This window comes from Cibotium barometz, chromosome 51 (assembly GCF_041138505.1).
Source record: "Cibotium barometz isolate CiBa-2024 chromosome 51, ASM4113850v1, whole genome shotgun sequence".
Lineage (NCBI taxonomy): Eukaryota > Viridiplantae > Streptophyta > Polypodiopsida > Cyatheales > Cibotiaceae > Cibotium > Cibotium barometz.
This window is the reverse complement of record NC_141096.1, coordinates 12,284,021-12,306,550: the sequence shown is the minus strand read 5'-3', so window position 1 is coordinate 12,306,550 and position 22,530 is coordinate 12,284,021. Positions and strand designations below refer to the sequence as shown.

At 43.1% G+C, this 22,530-nt stretch overlaps 2 protein-coding genes across 2 annotated transcripts; both read right to left on the bottom strand.

Annotated features, from left to right (window-relative positions):
- Positions 1-14,147: 14,147 nt before the first annotated feature.
- Positions 14,148-16,298, bottom strand: LOC147609335 (uncharacterized). The gene is made up of 4 exons (XM_086787947.1): positions 16,102-16,298; positions 15,464-15,980; positions 14,462-15,005; positions 14,148-14,335 (listed from the first exon to the last, which is right to left on the bottom strand). The coding sequence occupies exons 1-4, from the start codon at positions 16,296-16,298 to the stop codon at positions 14,148-14,150; spliced, it is 1,446 nt and encodes a 481-aa protein (XP_086644073.1).
- A 3,690-nt stretch (positions 16,299-19,988) lies between these two features.
- On the bottom strand, positions 19,989-21,900 carry LOC147609334 ((R)-mandelonitrile beta-glucosyltransferase-like). The gene is made up of 2 exons (XM_086787919.1): positions 21,189-21,900; positions 19,989-21,110 (listed from the first exon to the last, which is right to left on the bottom strand). Exons 1-2 carry the CDS (start codon positions 21,664-21,666, stop codon positions 20,197-20,199), a joined length of 1,392 nt encoding a protein of 463 aa, XP_086644045.1. The 5' UTR covers positions 21,667-21,900; the 3' UTR covers positions 19,989-20,196.
- Between the last annotated feature and the right edge of the window lie 630 nt (positions 21,901-22,530).

Below are 22,530 nucleotides of genomic sequence, written 5' to 3'. Positions count from 1 at the left end.
TGGTATCTGTCTAGCAGCACTAACAGCTAACAGCTAGAGCGCATTAGCAGTTGTTACGGGGAACCGAGTGTTTCATGCTCGCACTAAATGTGGTTTCCATAGGTTCAGTTCTTCAAAGATTTACATAAGAAGCTGGAACCAATGAGGTTTGCTTTAAGAGTGGAGAAAGGTAGAGTTTAAGTAAATAGATGAATTGACTAGAAAGTACAGTGGTAGGATTGGAAAGGTAACTTTTATAAATAGCTTGGAAATCGTGTCTTTCAACAATATGCCTTGCACTTTTACTGCTCTAGCATCTTATTTTGGGTTATTTTTACTATGGATAGATCTTGAAGATTGTTGATCCCTCTCTTGGGAAAGAGTGGCGTAAGAGAGTCTTGGCACTGAAGTGGTAGGGTGAAAGCTTCGCCACATGGAAAAGCTAAACTTGCTTACAATGTATGATATTTCCAATGAGACAGAGTTATATTGTTTGTCTCTATTTAAGGCAAACAAGGCTACTAAATCCATGTTTTGCCTTCCAAGAGGGGACCACTACTATAGAAAGTAAGCATCTTTCTTTCTCTCTATTCTAAGTACTTTGTCATGTTGCGAAGAATGCAAAATGAGTATATAAATAATCGATCATGTAATATTAGAAATGTTATCATTTTGTAGTTGGCTTCAAAGAGAGGTTGTGTTAGAGAAGATATTCTTGACAGCTCAAGATGTGCGTAAGGATTTCATCGACGTGCCTAGTGGAACTTTAGTTCCTGTCGAGTGCCCTTTTCTTGATTACTACAAGGAGGTGAGGATTGAGAAAATAAATTTCTTATTTCATATGGTCAGGCGTGTGGAGGGAAAAGAGAAGGGAGCTGATCTCAAAACTCTAAGAAAGCTTGTTGACTTGAGTCAGATGGCTACTTAGAGATTGGTGTAGAGGTATACTATTTTAGAGTGGTTGCCTACTGAGGAAACTTTGTGTTTGTTGGTTTTTCCTCCACTCTTGCTCTTGACTCCTCCAACTGTTGTTTGGTGGCCAAGAAATCTTCGACCATGCTGTCATATCCAGTTTAGGGGTTCTTTGATCTAAGCCATCGACGGCGGCCAAGAAATCTTCGACCATGCTGTCATATCCAGTTTAGGGGTTCTTTGATCTAAGCCATCGACGACGGGGGGGGGGGGGGGGGGGGGGGGGGGGGGGGGGCAAGGGGGGCTGATGAATGGGGGATCTCTTGGTTAGATTGACTTGTATATTGCTCAGCTATGTTACCTTGAGGCATTACTAGAGATTGCGTTCCCCTCCACTCGTTGCCCATGCACCCGAAGGGGGGGGAGCTTGCTGGGGAAGTAATGGCAATAACAGGCAACCGCCCAGCGGGAGGAGAAGGAAGTAGCTCAGTGTTCTGCTAAACCCTAATGGACAAGAACATGCAAGCGGTTATGAAGAACTCCTGTGCACATGGTGCAAATTTACCTTATATCATTTTCACAATTAACATTTGTTGTTGTGAATTACATGTAAAGTACATTGTCATTTACCACACTAACACACGTCCATGGCCAAACACGCACAATACATGTATAAACCTCGAGACATATATATACCTCTAAGATCCTATAAGCGCGACAAAACTCTATACCTCAACCTTGGGCTTCTGACACTTTATCATTTTGGAAAGGTGTCACTTTTGCAGCCTTGCCTTTATTTATAAACATCAAATGAAGCCTAAAATGCTTGTGAAGCCCAAAAAGGGCTTCAAATTGAAGGCTCGAGTCTAACTCTTCCGAAACGGATCTGTTATCCTACTTTTCTTAGATATTTGTCGATTTTTACGAGATTTGAAATTTTAATGCAAGACTCTACTTCATATCAATTATAGGGATCGATCACTACAAGGTATTTAAGGCTCTAGTTTGAGTGAATTAGTGACAAAAAATACAAGTGTTGTAGGGACAATTTCTTAACACCCTTTCGATCATTTTTAAAAAAGCTATAAGTGTCGCTTAGAAAATTTTTGTCATTAAAATAACACAATTAGTGACAAAATCTTTATAAGTTTTAACAATTTTGTAATTCAAACTTGTTTATTGGGGGATTTTTCATTTTCTATCCTCCCTGTTGGAAATAACAAATCCAAATTGGGGTTTTGAACATGGATGAGAGCATGATGTACACATATAGTTATTTGCATGGGGTCTTGTTGACCAAAATGAGCAAGCACAAGTCAAACACACAAAGGATGCAAGCGTGACTCTAACGCATCAAGAACTAAGGAAAACCGATGCATAAAACACAAGATATGAAGATTTTAATAGAGTGCACGGGACACTCAAAAATAGGATAAGTGTGTGTGTGAAGGTGGTTTTTTAGGCTGTATGCTTTTTTCAAGCTTTGTCCAAATGATGTCACCAATCCTATCCAAATTTCAATCAAGCTTGTTGCCCATATTTCAAAATTGTTGGCATTGATCCATGTTCATCCCAATAGCACTTGCTCTTCCATTGTACCTCTTGCAAGCATAACCAATACCTTCCAAATGGTAGGATTGTTTTTTACAGAAATATTACACTTAACCAACCCCAAGCTTTCACATGTTTATCACTTATTCCTTGAACTTGAGTGAATGTTGTTTTTAGCTCGGGTTGAGTTGAGTGTACATCCACTTTTCTTATGGCTCTTGCTTCAGCCCATTTGGTAAAATAGTCAATGGTAAAACCACAATGTATCAAGCTTGTGAATGCTTTTCTGCTAGACTTATGGATCCTATGAAGTCGTTCCCCCATTTCTCAAAGAGTTGAGCACAATAATTAAGGGCATTTGATCTCGCTATTTTGGGATTTTGAAGCGTTAGCATTCTTTGGAAGCGTTTCAAAAATTCTTGAGTGTCTAAAAATAAAATTGGCCACCATATGCCTACATGAAGGACTTTGCAAGGTGTGATTTCTCCTGTAAAATGCCCTCCCACAACACCTGAGTGTGCTTCTTCTAAAACATACAAGTATTCATCTTCTCCTCATCTATTCACACACATCTACATAAGACTCCTTCTTTTCCTATTCTGTACAGTTGTCCGGCTATCAGTTTGATAAGTGGCAGCTAGCTTGATAAGTCTCCCATCTTATCCTTGTTCAATGTCTCATTTGAAAATCTATAAGCTAGGAATCCAATCAGATACTAAATCAATCTTAAACAAGCAAGCATCTAGGAGATCATCATCAATTCCTATGGTTGGTTCCCCATTTGGAATTCTGGACATATGGTCAACGAACACATGTTGTAATCCTTTAAAGCAAACCCAAAAATCCATTTTGTGTTTCCTCGGTTGTGCCAACACCCAATTGCAAAATTGGAAGCACCAATGTGCACATGAAATATAAAATACCAATTCTATAGCCTCCCATATTAATCCCAAACCTTTTTTGTTAAATCTTTTTATAGGTGGAAACATCCAGTCTAGCCATAGGGGGTTGAATTTGTGTGTCCACTACAACCCCAAGCTAAAGAAGAAGATCCCTATAATCCTTGTGCATCCATCCATTTGATCATCCCTATAATTTCCCTCCATGCTAAAAGCACACAAAATTATAGAATAAGGCACCATAAGTCTTTATCAAAGCATGAGAGAAGACTTTGTTCATCCAATCTAGTCTAGTCCAGACTAGGTGCCCTTACATTTAATCTTATATTTTTCAATGATTTTTCGAGAAAGATAAGATCAGTTATGCTACAAATCATTTAGTTAAAGTTCCAAGGTAAAAAATAAGATGCCTCCATGAATATATATAAGTGTAGGTGGGTTGGCGATTATTCGTCCTATATAAATATAAAATTATAGAAAATGGATGAATGTTTTCAAAAAAATTTCTAAAATGTCCAAAATTGGGTGAATATTTTCTAAAACTTTTCAAAATGACCAAAATTTGGGCAAATGTTTTAAGATACTCGACGATGTTTTTTCCAAAAAAAACCCAAAAATAGAAAATTGGTGAAGATTAGCCCCTATTTTTTTCCTTGGAACTTGAATCTGCATCATTGTGGTGAAATGTAATCAATATCAAGAACATGAAAGACTTGGGACTTGGAAATAATTTTAAAAGCTCATTAAAAGGAAGTTCTTCCTAGCTCAATATAAAGCAAGAGCACATCAACAATGAAATATGCTTTATTAACTTGACAAAAAGACTGTACAACTATATGAGGACAAATTTTAGCAAGTTCCGATTAGTTTAATTAGCTTAGTTCTTAATGCTTCATCTTCTCTCCTACACATTGGCCTTTTGCTTACTTAGAGGGAGGAAGATAAGCATGTTGCAAGAAGGGAAGTGTCAACACATCACCAGAACCGTTGTAAGGTTAGATCTCTCATCAACATTGGCCTTTTGCTTACTTAGAGGGAGGAAGATGAGAGAGAGAGAGAGAGATTGAAAGAGAGAGAGAGAGCGCTTCTATGTGTGGGAGAGTGTAAGAAGAGAGAGGGAGTGTGTGCATGTGTGTGTGTGTGTGTGTGTGTGTGAGAGAGAGAGAGAGAGAGAGAGAGAGCAGGTGTGTATATGTGTGTGCATGTGAGAGGAGAGAGAGAGAGTTTCAACATTTGAGAGTGTGTGTACGTGTCAAAGAGAGGGAGAGGGTCATGCGCATGTGCATGTGCATATGTGTGTGTGTGTGTGTGAGAGAGAGAGAGAGAGAGAGAGAGAGAGTTGTAGAGAGGGAATAGTTCTTTTCTGGAACCTTGGTCGGCCCATAGCAATGCGCGGGTGCAATACTAGTAGATCTTCAAATTCAAAATATTCAGGGAGCAAGTAGCTGGGAACAACTCTCAAAACCAACAATAAAGGAGAGATCTCAAAATACGATAGTGCTCTTCAATAGAGGTAGCTACGATTAATAACGTGGCACTTTCTTTGGTGAACTCCAACGTAGCAGAAGCTAGAGACTGCATATGCAAATACGATGCCTTAAGAAACTGACAAACAAAGGAAGGACGAGAGGTGTGATGGGCCGGCGGACAGCAGGCATAGATAGCAACGCTAGAATAGAGAAGCAATCATGGCTCAGTCAGAGGTTGAAGCGAGAGGGTAGTGTAGAGTGCTACTAGCACCCAAAAAGCAAAAGAGGCAAAGCATAGTAGGGCAAAAACTATGCTTCGATGACTTGTAGTGACGACAGTGCGCTTGTGGAGCAGTAAAGCCATGTTGTAGAGCCCAAGGGCATAGCTTCATCAAAGCTTTATGACAGCTCTGAAATTTAGAGAAGAAATGCCCCTGGGAAGAGTGGCTACACAAACTTAAAGATGAGGCGTTGAAGATAACTCTATAAGGTGGTGTACAAATGACCTATCTAAGAGGTGTTCACGTGCATAAATTATAAATCATGAAAATAGTCATGGACATTTTAATTTGGGCATCATGCAAATCACCATGGGCTTTCGCAACACTAAACGACATCAACATCAACATCATCAAGATCTTCATCGATCACCAAAAATGTTTTAAAAATCCTTTGTAAAACCTCCACAAAAACCTTTGTAAAAGGCCACAACCAAAAGAGTATGTGAATGAAATCCTCACTACCCAAGCCAAAATGTTGTAATATGTGATCATTAGAGAGTAGCCAAAGTAGTACCCTGGGAGAGTGAAAATAAACCTAACAATCTCTAAAATAACCTCTGAACTAAAGAGTAACCAAGCCAAAAGGGCCTATGAGTTACCCAGCTAGGTTAGAAATAAGAGAGGTGATGATATGTTGTTAACCTCACATCTAACCACCTTGTAGCCTAAAAATACCAAGGGGGATGTTGAGAGATGTGGTGCCATGGAGCACAAGAAAGGTAGGGAGTGAGTCACATGAGCAAGAGAAGAAGCATGAACATTAGAAAAAGGAATAGACTAAGGGGCTAATGTTAAAGGTTGATTTATATGGTCACTTTTAAAAGGTGAAGTTAATGGTCTAAAAGGTAACACATGGGAAGCACAAGGTGGCACACATAGTGTGAGCATTTATAGACACATGGATGGCACAAGGGTGCACATATATTGTGGGATGGAGCTCCATGAGAGCTATAAAAGGATGTACTTGGATTAACTCTAATGCAATGAGATTATATGGGCCACATCTTTTAAAGGAAGAGTCACCCAAAATACAGCCACTGTGTCTCAAGAACCTCTTCTATAAGCATCCCCAAGGAAGCATTATGATCTCAACCACAAAACCTTGTCTGTAAAAACAGCCAACTCCTATAAACAATTCATAATCACCAATGGTCAAACCCAACTAAGAACCCAAGGATGAAAATTAGACTATAAGGAAAATTTATCGATCGACATCATTGGGGGTTTTATGAGTCTCATGCATGCACATGACGTCCCCTTTGTACAAGAAGTGAATCCCCTCGATGTATCTAACCATTGAGGGTACCCACACGCCGCCAACATAATCTATCAGGAGCATTTGGCTCGATATCATACATACCCTCCGCGGTGAGTGGGGGAAGTTGCAGGATGGATCTAACCGCATATGTGAAAGCAGCGGTAGCCTTCTTGAGGCTCTGGCGGCCTGGCCCTTTTCTCACGGATAGAGGTGGTGACTCCACTTGGCACTACAAACCACATATGTGGTTTTTCCCTCCCCCTTCCTCTCCCCTTATATGAGATAGCCTTCTCCTCATAGAGCGGCCAGCCAGAGGAGAAGCGTCTCTTTCCCCTCTCTTGATTACTTGATTCTCGCCCTGTGCATGAGGCGACTGTATCTAGCCCTTCGTGGTTGGTTTTTTGAGCCCTTTGTGGCTATTTTTTCAGTAAATAATAACTTGCTCTTGCTCAACACATGGGAAAGCAAAGAAATAGGATTCCCAACTCCATATCCATTCTATGAGATATGAACAAGTGACTTATTCTCCGCATCAAATGCAAACTTGGCATGTTCAATTGACACTCCACTATTAAACCAAAAGCTTATTCATTGAGTGATAGCCATATATGCCACGAAGTCTTCAATGATCACCAATGTAGGTAAAGTAGGGTGCACAACTTCAAACATCAAAATAACTTTTACTTCCTTGTGCTTGCTTGCATCCTCAATAGTCATTATAGCTCGTGAAACACTAGCTTGAGGTGAGTGTGTTACATTGACATTTGGAGTACCAATGGAATGCCCACACTAGGTTATGTTCCCAAAGCTTGAGACACCATTAGTCCATTGTGAACTTCCTTATCTTTTCCCATATCATGCCTTAGACCACTCAACCCTTACCTCATGGCTTTAATGCCATCATGCAATGTATTTTCAGTTCTTTGAAAGTGTTGATCCATAACTTTGAATTGTTAATCCAAGTGATCAAAGAATTGATCTCACGAGCACTAGCTTGGGATATTTGATTCAAGCCTTCCATAATCATTTCAAACCTTAGCAAGTTATTTTACTCATCACATTACATTTTCTCAAGCAAATGTTGTAAGAAGAAAAGCGACATTTGATCTCCACCATTACTAGATCCTTGTAGCATAGAAGTCACTTGTTGCCTTTCCACATTTTCTTGTGCATTGATCTCCCCTTGAGCATCTGGCTTTGCCTCCGATGCCCCACCATCATTCTCAACAATCTCTTTGTAAGCGCCTTTGCCCTTCGACTTTTATGCCATCATGAAAATGATCAATTTCTAGTTGGATATTCTCCCGAACTCTGATTTGTGTGCTCCTTAGCTTTATGGAGATGTAATGGAGTGTAGAATCCACCTATGTGATCACTTTGACCTTGGTCAATGCAGAAGTACTCTCTATTTGGACTTTTACAAAAAGTCAACCAATGAGAATTTTTCCCTTTTGACCATCGAAATAGAGTCCAAATTCGGAGTTCTTAAGCTAACCCTCAATTCACACCACCCAAGCACTCCATTTTATTTAACACATGTGCATAGGCATCCTTTGATCAGTAAGGCAACAAGAAATTTCTCAAGCATGAATCAATCCAATGTTCTGATGAGATTTCGGCAAAATTTTTCCATAAACTCCTTTGTTTTTGGAACCAAATCTCAATGGAAAAATCAAATCAAAATCCCATGCAAAGCTTACATATCCACTTGCCCCATTGAACCAATGCAATACCAATTGATTTGTATCAATGGAGCGTGTTGAACCTTGCCGATCCCCCCCTAGTCCAAGCTCTTCCAACCCTCTTACCCAAGTTTGATATCTAATGGTGGTTTGGCAAGAGTTTGAGCCAAGTCTTCACCACCACCATTGTACCTAATCCCTTTCCATACCGCTTTCCCATGGCACTCATGGCATGAAAAGTTCAAGACGTAATCTCCTTGGCCTCTTCTCTTTATTGCCAAGGTACCTTCTCCACATATTTATGCAAGAATCAAATGAAAGCTTAGAAATGGATGAGAGTATAGATTACTTATAAATGGTACAAGTATAGATCCATGCCAAATCATCACAACTCAAAAGCATAAGCTTTATAATGTATCCGCCAGTACCAAATCTTTCACCAAAGACTCAAGGAAACACATGAAGGACATCCATATGAGTCATAGCATTCCATAATCTCAATGTAAATCCAAAATTTACCTTAGTCTCACAAGAAAGCTTCAATGAGACACGAAAGGCATGAATCTTGAGTAGATTCAATGGAATGGTCTCAAGAAAGCATGTAGACGCCAGTGCAATCATCTGGATAAACTTCATAAGCATGTAGACGCAAGTGCAATCGTCTGGATAAGCTTCATAAGCATGTAGACGCCAGTGCAATCATCTGGATAAACTTCATAAGCATGTAGACACAAGTGCAATCATCTGGATAAGCTTCATAAGCATGTAGATGCAAGTGCAATCATCTGAATAAACTTCATAAGCGTGTGTAAGGCATCTAAGGCTATATCAAAGCCCTTAATGAATCAAGAAACACCATTAAAGCTTCAATGAAGTGAATCTTTTATCAATAAGGATAAAAAATGTAACCAATGTTATCTTTATGATGAAATATCTAACTAATGATGAAGGGAAAAGCTAAATCCTTTCTTACTCAATGCAAAAGCATGAAAAATACATGAAATCAGTCCATAGAATTCCAAGCACTCACCATTAGGTCAAAATCTTGCAAGATCTAATATGTGAAGCCTCTGGAAAACCATTTTCATCATCGCTATGCTTTTAATCCCTTGATTGTGCTTTGCAGGACGGCACGAAGGCTTTGGTCCTGCCACTTTGGCAATAAGATCTATCTCGTAGAGAAAGGGAAACTTTTATAAATAGATTTCTCTCAGTAACAATAGAGCTGGAACATGCACTAGATGTGGCCCCCTTTGGTTTGTTGGACATATCTGATACAGTGCGAGATCAGGTTGAGCTTATACATGCTCAATTAAAGAGTGCGAAAGGAAGAGCTGATCATGCTCAATTAAAGAGTGCGAAAGGAAGAGCTGATGCAGAGGATTTAGATCTTTACAGTGATCTTGTTGTTGTGCAAATGATTTCCATTGGCACATCTCATCCATCATTTTCACATCATTGTTTCTTTTCCATAGCTGGAGCTCGGGGTGCCATAGCCATAGTTTTGGGAGCCCCATCCGCCTTCTGTAAGCGTTTTCTTCTCACCAGTTTCCATGGCTTGTGAAATCATTCTCTACAGTAGCAAGCAGTCCCCATTTTTCCCGCCGTCGGCAGAACTTGAAGCTCTTCCAACCCTCTTACCCAAGTTTGATACCCAAAGGCAAGTGTTTGGGCCAGTTCTTCACCATCATTGTACCTAGTCCCTTTCCAAACCACTTTCCCACGGCACTCATGGCATGGAAAGTTCAAGACGTACTCTCCTTGGCCTCTTATCTTTATTGCTAAGGTACCCTCATCACATATTTATGTAAGAATAAAATGAAAGCTTAGAAATGGATGGGAGTATAGATCACACGGCACTTATAGATGCATGACAAATCATCACAACTCAGACGCATAAGCTTTATAATGTATCTGGTACCAAATCTTTCACCAAAGGCTCAAGGAAACGCATGAAGGACATCCATATGAGTCATAGCATTCTAATAATATCAATGTAAATCCAAAATTTGCCTTAGTCTCACAAGAAAGCTTCAATGAGACATTCAAGGCATGAATCTTGAGTAGATTCAATGGAATGATCTCAAGAAAGCATGTAGATGTACGTGTAATCATCTGGATAAACTTCATAAGCATATACAAGGCATCCAAGGCTATATCAAAGCCCTTAATGAATCAAGAAACGCTATTGAAGCTTCAATGAAGTGAATCCTTTATCAATAGGGATCAAAAATGTACCCAACATTGCCCCTATGATGAAATATCAAACTAATGATGAAGGGAAAAGCAAATTTCTTGCTTTCTCTTTGCAAAAGCATGAAAAATACATGAAAATCAGCCCATTCCAAGCAGTCGCCATTAAGTCAAGAGCTTGCGAGATCTAATATGTGAAGCCTCTGGAAAACCATTTTCATCATTGCTATGCTTTTAATCCCTCGATTGTGCTTTACAAATGGCACGAGAGCTCCTTGGGTCTTGCCACTTGGCAATAAGATCTATCTAGTCTTAGAAAGGGGAGCTTTTATAAATAGATTTCTCTCGGTAACAGCAGCACTAGATGTGCCCCCCTTTAGTCTGCTGGACATATCTGTGCGAGATCAGGTTGAGCTTATACATGCTCAATTAAAGAGAGAAAAAGGAAGAGCTGATGCACAGGATTTAGATCTTTAAAGTGATCTCGTTGTTGTGCAAATGATTTCCATTGGCACATCTCATCTCCATCATTTTCGCATCATTCTTTCTTTTCCATAGCCGGAGCTTGGGGCACCATAGCCATAGTTTTGGGAGCCCCATTTGCCTTCTGTAGCGTTTTCTTCTCATCAGTTTCCATGGCTTGTGAAATCATTCTCTGCAGGCGGTCCCCTAATTGTAAAATAATGAAGCATGGAAAAATAATTTAAACTTCAATTGTAAAAAACTCTTCCTACAAACCCCAATTTTGAGATGGCTGTGGAAACCTTCACCAAATACGCATGGAAGGAATCAACACAATGCTCTGATACCACTAAAAGAAAGTAGCTAGCCTAGATTAGCCTAAAAAACATGTATTAACAAAGATCAACAAAAGAGCTTAAAGAGATTAACCTATGAGTAGGGAAAGAAATGGTAATTTCCATTAAGAAACTTGTGATTATCATAGAACACAAGAGATTAGGACCCATATTGTCTTATATACTAAGACACCCTTTCAAAGATAACAAGAGATTAGGGTCCATATTGACTTATATATTAAACCACCCTTTTAAACTACACTTATAAGTGGCCATGCGCATGTCCAACCCTTGTCCTAAACCTAGGCCCCTTTCACAGCCCCTTCAACCCTTGGCCCAAATTGACTTAAGTCCTTTTTACTTTGTTACATATCTATTTAAAACTTTTGAATTTGAAAAGGCTTACTTTATAATAGGTTTAATAGGCTGCCAAATTCTTTTTTGGTATGTATTAAGCAATAAACCTTGGCCATGTTAAAGTTGTGGAAAAGTTTCCTTTCACTTCATGCTGTTGTTTTCTTTTGGAAATAAATCATATAGCTCTTCCTCAAATCTATTATTCTATTTAGCACAAGTTTCTCTCCTTACCATGTGTCACTCTCTCTAGCCATCTCCCCTTCCATGTGGCCAAAGAAGAGGAGGGAGTGAGCCAAAGAAGAAAGGGGAGAGATTCACCCTTCTCAAATTTAAATTTTCTTATCTCATGTCATTCCAATTTTTGAAAGGAGAGCTAACCCTTCTTACCTAAAGATTTTCTTGAGAGAAAAAATAGGGAGCTCCCTCTTAAAAGCGAAACTTCTCGATGAAAATTTCAACATGTAGGTATCTTTCTCATTGTAAAGAAAAGACCAAGGACAGTATGTAAGATACACTTAATTAAGTTACCATGCATCCTACCCATTAATATTAATTAAAATTATACATGTGTATTTATTTTATAAAATACACACATATATATGTATATATGTGTGTGTGTATGTGTATATTCACATACACACACATGTATATATAGATATATTTGTCTAAATATAATAAAACATAATATTATGCGTGTGTGAGAGAGAGAGTGAAAGAGAGAGAGATAAAGAGAGAGAGAGAGAGAGAGAGAGAGAGAAACAAAGAGAGAGAGAGAGAGAGAGAGACATAGAAGTCTATGTATGAGAGTGTGTGTGGGAGGAGAGTGTGTGTTTACATTAGCGCATATGCGAGTATGTACGTGTGTGTGTGTGTGAGAGAGAGAGAGAGAGAGAGAGTGCATGTGTGTGTGTGTGTGTGAGAGAGAGAGAGAGAGAGAGAGAGAGAGAGAGATTACATGTAAGATACGTTTATTTGAGAGTGAGCACACCTCACCATGCATCCAAACATTGAAATTTAATCTAAATTTTAATTAATTTAAATTTTATATATATATGCTCCTCTGAGTTCTATACAGCCCAAAAAGCAATTTAGTAATACCATTAACATTATGATTCCATACCACACGTCACAATCAACTTGCAGTATGATCTTCAGGATTTATAGCATACGTATATATCATTTTCTTAAACATGTAGACCATCCAGAGGGTTTGATACTTTCTTAAACGTGCGTTCATAACATAAACCCATCATTAAAGAGATCATTAAGTATAGTTATCATTTCTCAATAGCATGCATCAATGAGATGATGCAGATAGTCGAACATTATGAAATCAAGTGTAAGTAACTGATTCCTCAATAGCATGCATCAATGAGATGATGCAGACAAGAGAACACTATGAAATCAAGTGTAAAAACGTTGAGGAATGGTAATTAATTGTAATTTTTTTCATGAGTGTAGTGACCATCCCAGCTCCTCAATGAATTTGTCACAAGCACCCACGAATGCACTCTTTAAGTTTGTAAAAACACAATAAATGTGTTCTTTTCTGGTCAAAGGGATGTTAAACCATCAAGCATACAGATCTCAAAAACAAATAGGTAAAAATGCTACCACTGCATTGTTAAGGGATAGGAAGTGAAGAGGTTATTGTGGTTCCGAATAGAGTAATATGATAACAGTCCAAGAGCATACTCTTCATTATGCTTTGCTATTAGTGGGGCATGTCTTCTCAATGATGAGTCTAATGCTATTCAGCAACCACTATACACAAGCATGATCCTATGTTGAGATGCACGGATGTTTTGAAGCACAATCCCATTGTGGAGGCACATGCTAAAGTGTCTCTCTTCATCTTCTTGTAGCCCATATGCACAAGATGTAATCACTCCCTTCTCAACGAATGTATCATCACATGGGTTGATAACTTTATTAATAAGGTGGGTTTCATAACAAGCAAGGCGTGTCTCCTTGACAAGAGGAGCAATGCATAGCATGTATGACAGGTGTGTGTCTCTAGAGGGTCAATCATCAATGTCTTGCTTGCAGCAATACGGTCAAAAGATTCAAGCCTTCTTCTCGAACCGCACCCGGTTCTACCACATTGATGCTTGTGTCTGAGCACTCCTGTGAATTTTCCATGCTCTGGTAGCTGCAATGGGAATGGCCTCTCCTCAATAGGGGTTACTTCTTGTGGTTTCCCATCACCAAGCCAAGTGAGCATCACATGAGCCTGCATCTGGTGAACGGAGCCTCTCAAAGGCAAAACTCTCTCCTTTGGAACCACAAGTGCACTAACATTCTCTTTTGATATCCTCAACCATTCACAGATGATCTCCTTTCGTGCGGAGTCACATGTAGGGAGATGTAACAGAGTCACATGGGGATGGGGACGGGGACGGGGACGGGGAAGTGCCGTCCCGAGGACCGGGTCGGGAACGGCAAAAAAAAACCTCTTTTTTAAAAGCAATTTAGGAGTTGTATGCATGACATACATATAGAGACACACTTTGAACAAAATTTTACACCGAATAGACAAAAAAACAAGAGTCATTTTGAGCAAAATGCGCTAATAAAACATCGATGGCACACTGATTATGTGATTGATAGTCTGATAGATACAAAGAGATAAGTACATGCCTCATGGGCAGTGAGGGTTACAAAAAAGAGTGGGTACAAAATAGAGATACTAGATAGATCACAATAGATCATGGCCATTGGCAGTGGGCACAAAAAAGGTGAGATGGCTCAAGGCTCAAGAGTCAAGCCTCAAGCTTCTGAAGTGCTAGCCTCGCGGGAGGCTTGGAAGTCGAAGTCGTCGATGCCATTTGAAGCCTCCTCCGCCTCCTCCTCCCCCTCAGGCTGTAGCTCCTCCTCTACCTTCTCAAGATGCTCCTGAGTTGCAGGATCCTGCTGTGCCATCTCCCATTCGGTGAAGGGATCCGCCTTCCCTGTTGCTGTCGCACATAGCATGCGCAAGTTAGCGCTCACAAAAACCAAATCACTTGCCCTTTGCACTTCAAGGCGGTTCCTCTTCTTAGAGGCAATGTGACTGTAAACGCTCCAAAGTTGCTCCAAGCAACTAGAGCTCACAGCCTGGCTAAGGATGCGAATAGCCAAGCGCTGCAACTCCGGCCCATCTAATCCGTAATCCTCCCACCAAAGAGGAGACCCAATCTTGAGGCGGTCAAGCTGTGCATCTAAACATCCAAAAGATCCCTGCCGCGTCCTGTACTGAGATAGCTGGTCTCTGATCTTCCGCCAGATGGTAGGGTCAGGCTCTAAGCGCTCCAAAATGATCCACCATCCCCTGCTTACTTCCTTGTCGGCCTCTTGCTTTCTGCCCTGGAACTCTGGATCAACCACAAAGGCAGCCGCATGAAGAGGGGAGTAGTAGGAGTTCCACCTGGACTCACATAATGAGTGGATCTCCTCAAACTCGGCCCTGTCTGGCACAAGCTGCTGGAGTGACTCGATCATGCGATCCATGGCCTCATAGACCTTGCCGATACATGGTTCACGGCCGTCAATGACTCGTAGAAGGTGAACAATAGGCTTGACCAAGGCGTCGAGTGTCTTCACCTTCTCCCACCAAGCGGCATCGTCGGCGCGATCTCGGCACGCCAACTGGGGAGAGATGGCATCTTCAGAACTGCCCATGTCTACTACAAACTGTCGGCCCTTGGCAAAGCCATAAGCTCGGATGAGGCGTTTCTGTGCAGCATCACTCTCACCCTCCTGCTTAGCATCAAATACCACGGATGGCATAGGATGCATAGAAGGTAAAAGTTGAACCGCATTGGTGGTAGTAGGCGGGGCTGGAGGAGCTGGGGATGCTGTGGCAACTGTGGCAGAAGCGGCTTTGGCGGCTTGTTCCGCTTTCTCCCTGTTGCCGATTTTGACTGCGGCATGGCAAAAAATTCATCACTAAGGAAAAGCCCTCTTAGGGCTCCGCCACATGTAGACAAGCGGCCTAGCATGAGGAAGTTGTATGCAAACCTTGTCTCAGAATACTTGAGGAGGGAAAGAGTGCTCCTTTTAGAGAACTCATGTCGCAGCCTTTGGTGGTTGAGGACAAAGAATACAAGCTGGTTAGCCTCCTCAATGGTGGGTGCAATCCATGGCAAGGCACCTATGTCTTTGAGAAGGTTGTTGAGACAATGGGCCATGCAAAAAGAAACTGTGATGGATGGATACATTGACTCAATAATGGTCTCGGCTGCCCTATTTGACGCCTCTCCATCCGCCACCATGCCGACCACAAGCTCCGGCCCAATGACCTCGATCGTGGACGCCCATTCCGCGGCAAGCACATCCACGGCCTTCCCAGTGCCACTCGCATCATGTGACTCGATGAAGTACACTTTGCCCCTTGAGTAGGCCACCACTCCATGGATGGAGCGCTTGCGCGTGTCACTCCATCCGTCTACAATGAGAGAGACTCCGTTAGTCTCCCACGTTGCCTTTGTATCCGCCGCCGCGTGCTCAACGGCCAACTTCTCCCTATCAAGCAAAGTGGTGCGAATCTTTTCCGATGAAGGTGGCACATAAGAGGGGCCATATTCCCCGATCTTTGTGGCCATCTCACGGAAGTAAGGAGACCTATTTCAAGTAAGGAAAACCATGTAGCATGTTAGCTTTTTTTGGCAATATGACAAATGCTTTGAAGCATGAGACATTTTTTTAAAAAAAAGAGTGAAGAGAATTGAGTCTCGACTCTCACCGTGCCGCTTGAAACGCAATGTGGTCGTGGTAGAAGAACCTAGCCACCGACCTATCCACCTCATCCTTCAATTTTGGGTTCCAATTCTCGTTAAGAGTGGATTGACGGCGGATGGGAATGGAGGCACCCGATGTGGATGGAGTGGACTTGAATGGTTGAGAGCTTGAAGCAAGATTTGGGTTCCTCTCCACCTCCATTCGCGTCGGTTGCTCTCATGCTCTCACCACATCATGAGGATCAACGGCAACATGTCGCCCTCTCTTTGCCGCCTCGGCCGCCTTATAAACCTTGAGCTTCTCAAGAAGCTCCGCTTGCTTCTCAGGAGTAATGTGTGCGCAAAATTGCACTTGATGACCGGCCTCGTGCAAAAAGTGAGCTCGCACTTTGTTGGCGCCGCCACTTCTCTTGTAGGAACAAAGCTTGCAATTCCATGCCCTTGAACCACCGCCCACTCCACGACTAGTGTAGTGGACCTCATCCCACCATGACCATGTGTGCATGGCCGGCCTCCTTCGTGAAGAGCCCGCAACGGAAGATGTGGCGGCGGCGCCTTCACCTTGAGATGCCATGAATGATGATAGTGTGAGAGAGAGGGAAGAAGGGTGCAATAGAGAGTTGCAAGTTGCCGCTTGACTCTTGAGGCTTGCAAGTCTCAAGAGGGATGGATCATGGAACTTGGAGAGAGAGAGAGAGAGAGAGAGATGGCTTGGAAGTTGGCACAATGTAGATAGTATAGAGAGAGAGAGAGGGCTAACTTGCCACTTGGGCCTTGAGGCTTGGACAATGGAACTTGGAACTTTGGAAGCTTGAGGCTTGAGCAATGAGGCTTGAAGCTTCAAACTTAGTGTGGAGAAAAGTCCTAAAGTGTGCCTTCTTTTATAGCTGGAAATCTGCCCGTTTCTGCCCATTTCTGCCCGTTTCTGCCCATTGGAGGCATCCCCTCACCGCGTCCCCTGCCCGTCCCGCGTTTTGGGAACCCGTCCCCGGGACGACTTCATGCGTCCCCAGACTGCACGGCGTCCCCTACGCGTCCCCCCGTCCCCGGCCGTCCCCGTCCCCGCATCCCTAAGGGCCGTCCCCGCGTCCCCGTGTGACTCTGAGATGTAGGGAGACTCTCTTAGAGATCCTGCAACAGCCCTTTTAAGTCTAAATGAATAGATGTATGTGTTCATCAATACCAGCCGGCTCTTTGCATTGCCCCTTCTCATTGCGTAGTCCCATGTCCTCATAATTGCCACCAACACTTTGATCGTGCCCTTCAGTGCTTAGCCTTGTGCCGTGATCATTTCCTGGAACACCACTATGTTGTTGCATCTGCCCGAGAGCACATACACTTTCAACAGTGGGCAAAACATCATTCAGATGTGGAAAGTGACACTGCAATATCAGTCGAATCCCATACATATGCTTGCAGTCGGGTGTCCAATCTGGACAATCGCACGAGCAGCTGGACTGCATGCTTACATGATACCATGCCATGGGCTCATACATGCTTTTGATCTTGAAAAGAAGCATGGACTCCTCGATCACTTGCAGGTGACGGTTCAGCTTGGTACCTTGTAAGGATCCTCTTGCCTGCAGCCAGTCATGTAGTGTGACTCGAGACCCTGGACAGTAAAGCGTCCAGAGTCATCTGCAAAGAAAGCAAAAGAGAATTCATAGTAGAAAATTAGCATGGTGAGTATGTGCTTTGGTACAAGGAAGAGGCCAGTTACCTATCTCCTATTTTTGCTTGAAGAACTCCACTAATGTCCCCACCATGTGTGTGCTAGTTTGAGAGTTTCCTACGAGAGCATAAACAAAAGAGACAAGAGTATAAACCGGCAAAAGGTTTTCCACCCATGCTTCTACGCATGAAACCAACATAATAAGACATGGCACGCAATCTATTAACGTTGTCCTTACTAGCCATGAGTCCAGCATAAGGATCCGCCATCAACCACCTTATCAATGGCTTCCAACTCCACTGGGTTTCTGTCAATTACAATGGCAGTAGGGCGAGTTTCACGCATTCTTGAAAAGATCATCTTGAAGGTAAGCTCCAAAGCTATGCTCTCCTGGTTTCTGCCAACATCACTCGTGCACATCATTAGCCAAATTGGAATACCAACACCATTTTGGTTGGGAAAAACAACTGCATAGAGAATCAAACCAAAAATATGTCTTAAATGTGGTTTCCACAACCCATGTTATGGTGCGAAAAACGCATTGCCAATTATACAACTGAACATAAAGCACCTACAACAAGTTTGAGCCACAAAAGTGCATAAATTCTGACATAGGAAAAGGCTGGACAAAGCTGCATGACATGATTTTTCAAGCTACCTTGCTCCTTTAAACGAAGGGCCTCCCTATACATTGCCACCCAATCATCTACAAATTTTTAATAAGGAGAGCCAATCAAAATTGTAATGCACCCATGACTCCCAAACACAACAAAATTGTCTAGCATGCTACCTTGGCTGCGCATTTGGTAGGTGACCATCTGAACCTCCTCAGAGATCATGAAGAAGAGGAAGATCACACGATCAAGGGGGTAGGAACTCTATACATTGAAGCTCTCTTTTGTTTTGGACATATTGGCTACATGATGACATATTCCAACATCAAACAAGTCATCCATGCAGCAAGCTATGACACAAGGGTGGATGGGCAAATAATAAAGGCCAGTCCGAGTCCCTAGAACATGCCCTTTATGCACATCATGTAAGAGGATGTTAAATTTATTTGTGTCATATGCATACTGCAAGACCACCTTGAAAGGGTAACCACACCGATTAGACTTTTGCAATCTTCTCTTATCAGTTCCCCTTCGATAAACCTTTCCCCCTCGATGGCAAATGAACTCCTTCACCCACCTAGAAGGCCCACTGTGCTTGGCATATCAAAGCAACACTAACCTCACCTTGTGCTTGACATGATGTCAGTCAAGTCTTCCTGAACATAGACCTTTTTGTGACTATAATTGTAGACTTTGAGGATGTTTTGCTTTGTGGTAGAAGCTTTCAAGCTGAAAATATAAGCAATAGCATCCTAGATGACACCCTCTAGTTGCATCTGTTCAAAGCATCGAACTACTTCCTCACCACGCCTTGATCATCAAATCCCAAGATGAGTGCAACCCATGAGATTGTGCCTTAGACATGAAGCCTATCAAATTTTTGATGTGTGCTTTTGCAAGCCAACCACATGTAGCACACATTAACCAAGGTGGTGCCAACAACAAGGTCTCCTTCCTGACAATCCCTCTCTTTCAATCCCTTGCATGCATTTAAAAGCCCCTATCTAAGGCTCCTACTATGCCACAAGTTTTCACGCTGCAAAATAAACGTGGGAGCATTTGGGGAGACATCCTGAAGATACATTTATTCAAAGCTTTCCCTGCTTTACAACCATGCCCATGTTCAACATGTCTTGCAACCAATGCAAGACATTCTAAGAGACTATACTAAAAAGACGTTCAAACACTTAAGCTTTTGTAAGAAAGCCACATTTAGTATACAAGGAGAGGTGCCAACAATAAGATCTCTCTAGGAACCCCCCTGCTTTCAATCTTAGCATGCATTTCTCGACCCTCTGCTTGGGCCCCCTTGTTGCCATGAGATTTCAAGCTACAAACAAATGCTGCAACATTTGGAGAACTGTTGACACAACATTTCGGGAAACACACTCAAGTTACATTAAGTCAAAACACTTGGATGTTTTCTCACCATGTCCATGTCTAGCATACCCTATAATTACTGATGTCTACGAGACATCACAACCAAGAAACCTAGTGTATTTTTTTTAAAATGTGCTTTTCCGAGAGAACCAAATTTAGAATGCTAACAAGGTGGTGCGAAGACAAGGTGGTGCCAACATTAAGTCCTTCTAGTAAACACCTCACAAATTTTGCATGTATTTTAGCCATTAATGTCTGTGGCTTCTATATAGTCACCACAAGCATTCAAGCTGCACATAAAATGTGATAGCATTGGGAGACGCGTCTCTCTTTAAAACACTTGATTTCCATGTTACCATGCACATCCACATGCACAATATATCTTATGATTATAATGCGACTCTGTCTTGAACAGTTCACAATTTATGCACCGTCTATTGTTGATGATGTAGCAGTGCCCTCATGTCCTCGGCGAATTCCACTAAGTTGGAATGGGAGGCACCGCCATTGCTTACTGCCTTTCTTACGAGCTCCTTTAACCCTCGCGCTCTGGTCCGCGCCTGCTCGCCGATCATGAGTGCTTTCACACTCTTCTCCACCTCCCACCTATGGAAGCCGCCGGTGTCCGTCCTCTCCAGCTCAATTCCCACCCCCCAGTCTTGAGCGATCCAGCGAGCATTGGTCTTCTGCTCTGCGCCTCTTGGGCAGGCCAGCATAGGCACGCCATTCCAGAGGCTCTCCAGGGTGGAATTCCAGCCGCAGTGGGTGAGAAATCCGCCCACGGCCTGGTGTGCGAGCACAGCCCGCTGGGGCGCCCACGGCACAATGAGTCCCCTGTTCTGGGTACGAGTTTGAAACCCCGCGGGCAAAATGTTGGAGAGGTCAGCTCCGCCCGCCGCCGCCGTCGCATCAGAGCGTATCACCCAGAGGAAAGGATGGGCGCTGGCCTCTAGCCCATGGGCGAGTTCCACGATTTCCTCGCGGGACAGCGTGGCGTTGCTGCCGAATGATACGTAGACGACCGAGGAGCTGGCACGTGCGTCCAGCCACGCGAGGCATTCGGGCGTAGGGACGTGCAGGAGCTGAGTGCGGGGATTATGGTGCAAGAGCGGGCCGATGGCGTAGGCTTTGATGCCGTACTCGTTGAACAAGCCCTGGAAAGCGCTGCTTTCCAGGTCGAATACGGAGTGGATGAGGAGTCTCTCCGCCTCTTTGGCACGTGCGGAGGACTTGACAGAAGCCTGGGCGATGGGGTTGTTGGGGTCGGAAAAGAAAGTCAGCTCATTCACAGGGAAGCGGGGAAGCCCCTTGATGCAATCTGTGAAGAGCGGGCTCTGATCGTCGTCACCTGGCCATAACATAATTGAAGATTGCTGTTGAGATTAATTAGAATTTACATAACTTATAGCAAGTCCAGCGTACATACCCTTTGGAGCGAGGTGTCGCCCTGCGAACAGCTCCGGTGTCGCCAGCTGAAGCAGATATGAGGTCGCATTGCTTGTAAAGAAATCAACGCGAGGTATCCCAACTTTGTTGGCCACGTCTTGTGTCCACGACATCAAGAAGTCGGAGATTATGCACGTGACAGGATGCTGCTCGTCTCCAAGCTTTTCCACAAGCTTCTCCAAGCCTTCATGCATTGCGTCCGTGATAACGAAGAGATCCCGCCAGTTCTGGGCGTCCGGGTCGAGCTCGTCTGGGACGATTTCTAATCTGATGGCCGGGTCCAAGGGCGGCAGGCGCTTTGTTTTGGAGTGGGCATGGTAAGACCTGGCAAAACAAACAAGTGTAACAGAGAAGCCTGCACACAGAAGGGACTTGGCCAAGGCCACGCAGCCATTCACGGGGCCCAAACCAGACCCAGGCACTAGGAGTGCATGCGGCTGGGGGGTATCCATTTGCATTTGATGATGAGTAGTAGTAGAAGTATATGCTGCAACTACCACTGTGAAAAGGCGCTTAAAAGGACTCTGTTCAAGCCCACTGCTCGCTTGGTGATAAGAGCGCGGGTGAGTATATGCTTGCAACTACCACTGTGATAAGGCGCTTAAAAGGACTCTGTTCAAGCCCACTGTGCGCTTGGTGATAAGACCGAGGGTGAGGAATACAAAACTAAAGGAAATATTCAAGCCTAGTTTGACCAAATGTCTCACCAGTTTCATATTTCAACACATCCAAAATTATGCACCTTAGATGTCATTTCACAGCTTTGCATTTTTCTTGAAGCTTCATTCAATATTGCTCAAATTCAAAATGTCTCAATGGACAATGCAAAATTTATTCAAGCTTCTTTACTATATTTAACCCGTCTTCTTTCTCTCGTGACAAGTGTCACAAAAAAAAGGGGGTGGCCAGCCGTCTATGTGTCAACTTCTTGGGCGTATGTCCATGCCAACGTCGCCTCGTCGCCTCTGCCAGTCCACGCCGCCCCTATTCGATGCTGGGCGGTCGGTTGCAGAGGAGGTTGCAGGTGTCGCCGCCAGCATTCAATGGCGTCCGCTCCCCTCCAAGTGCATGCAAATCTATCCTACCTATCTCCTCGGCGAGCTCTTCATGTTTTTTTTCTGCCTCTTCTTCAGAGCGGCTTGCGCTGTGTGCCCTAGTGAGCGTCCCTCCCTCCCTCCCTCCCTCCCTCCCTCTCTCTCTCTCTCTCTCTCTCTCTCTCTCTCTCTCTCACACTGTGTCGCGGATGGCATTTTTTGATCTTGCAGGCAGACTTGACGATCTCTCCTCCTCCCCTCAGAGAGTGCCCACAATGAACTGTGTGC

Bases quoted from the DNA above. Each gene is read 5' to 3' on its own strand.
- LOC147609335 (XM_086787947.1), bottom strand. From the start codon at position 16,298: ATGGAGGTGGAGAGGAACCCAAATCTTGCTTCAAGCTCTCAACCATTC. The intron at 15,981-16,101 runs GTGAGAGTCGAG...TACTTGAAATAG, and splicing joins ATTGCGTTTCAAGCGGCACG to GTCTCCTTACTTCCGTGAGA. The intron at 15,006-15,463 runs GTATTCTTTGTC...ATCTCTCCCCAG, and splicing joins TTGAGGAGGCTAACCAGCTT to TTGGCGTGCCGAGATCGCGC.
- LOC147609334 (XM_086787919.1), bottom strand. From the start codon at position 21,666: ATGCAAATGGATACCCCCCAGCCGCATGCACTCCTAGTGCCTGGGTCT. The intron at 21,111-21,188 runs GTATGTACGCTG...TGTTATGGCCAG, and splicing joins GCGACACCTCGCTCCAAAGG to GTGACGACGATCAGAGCCCG.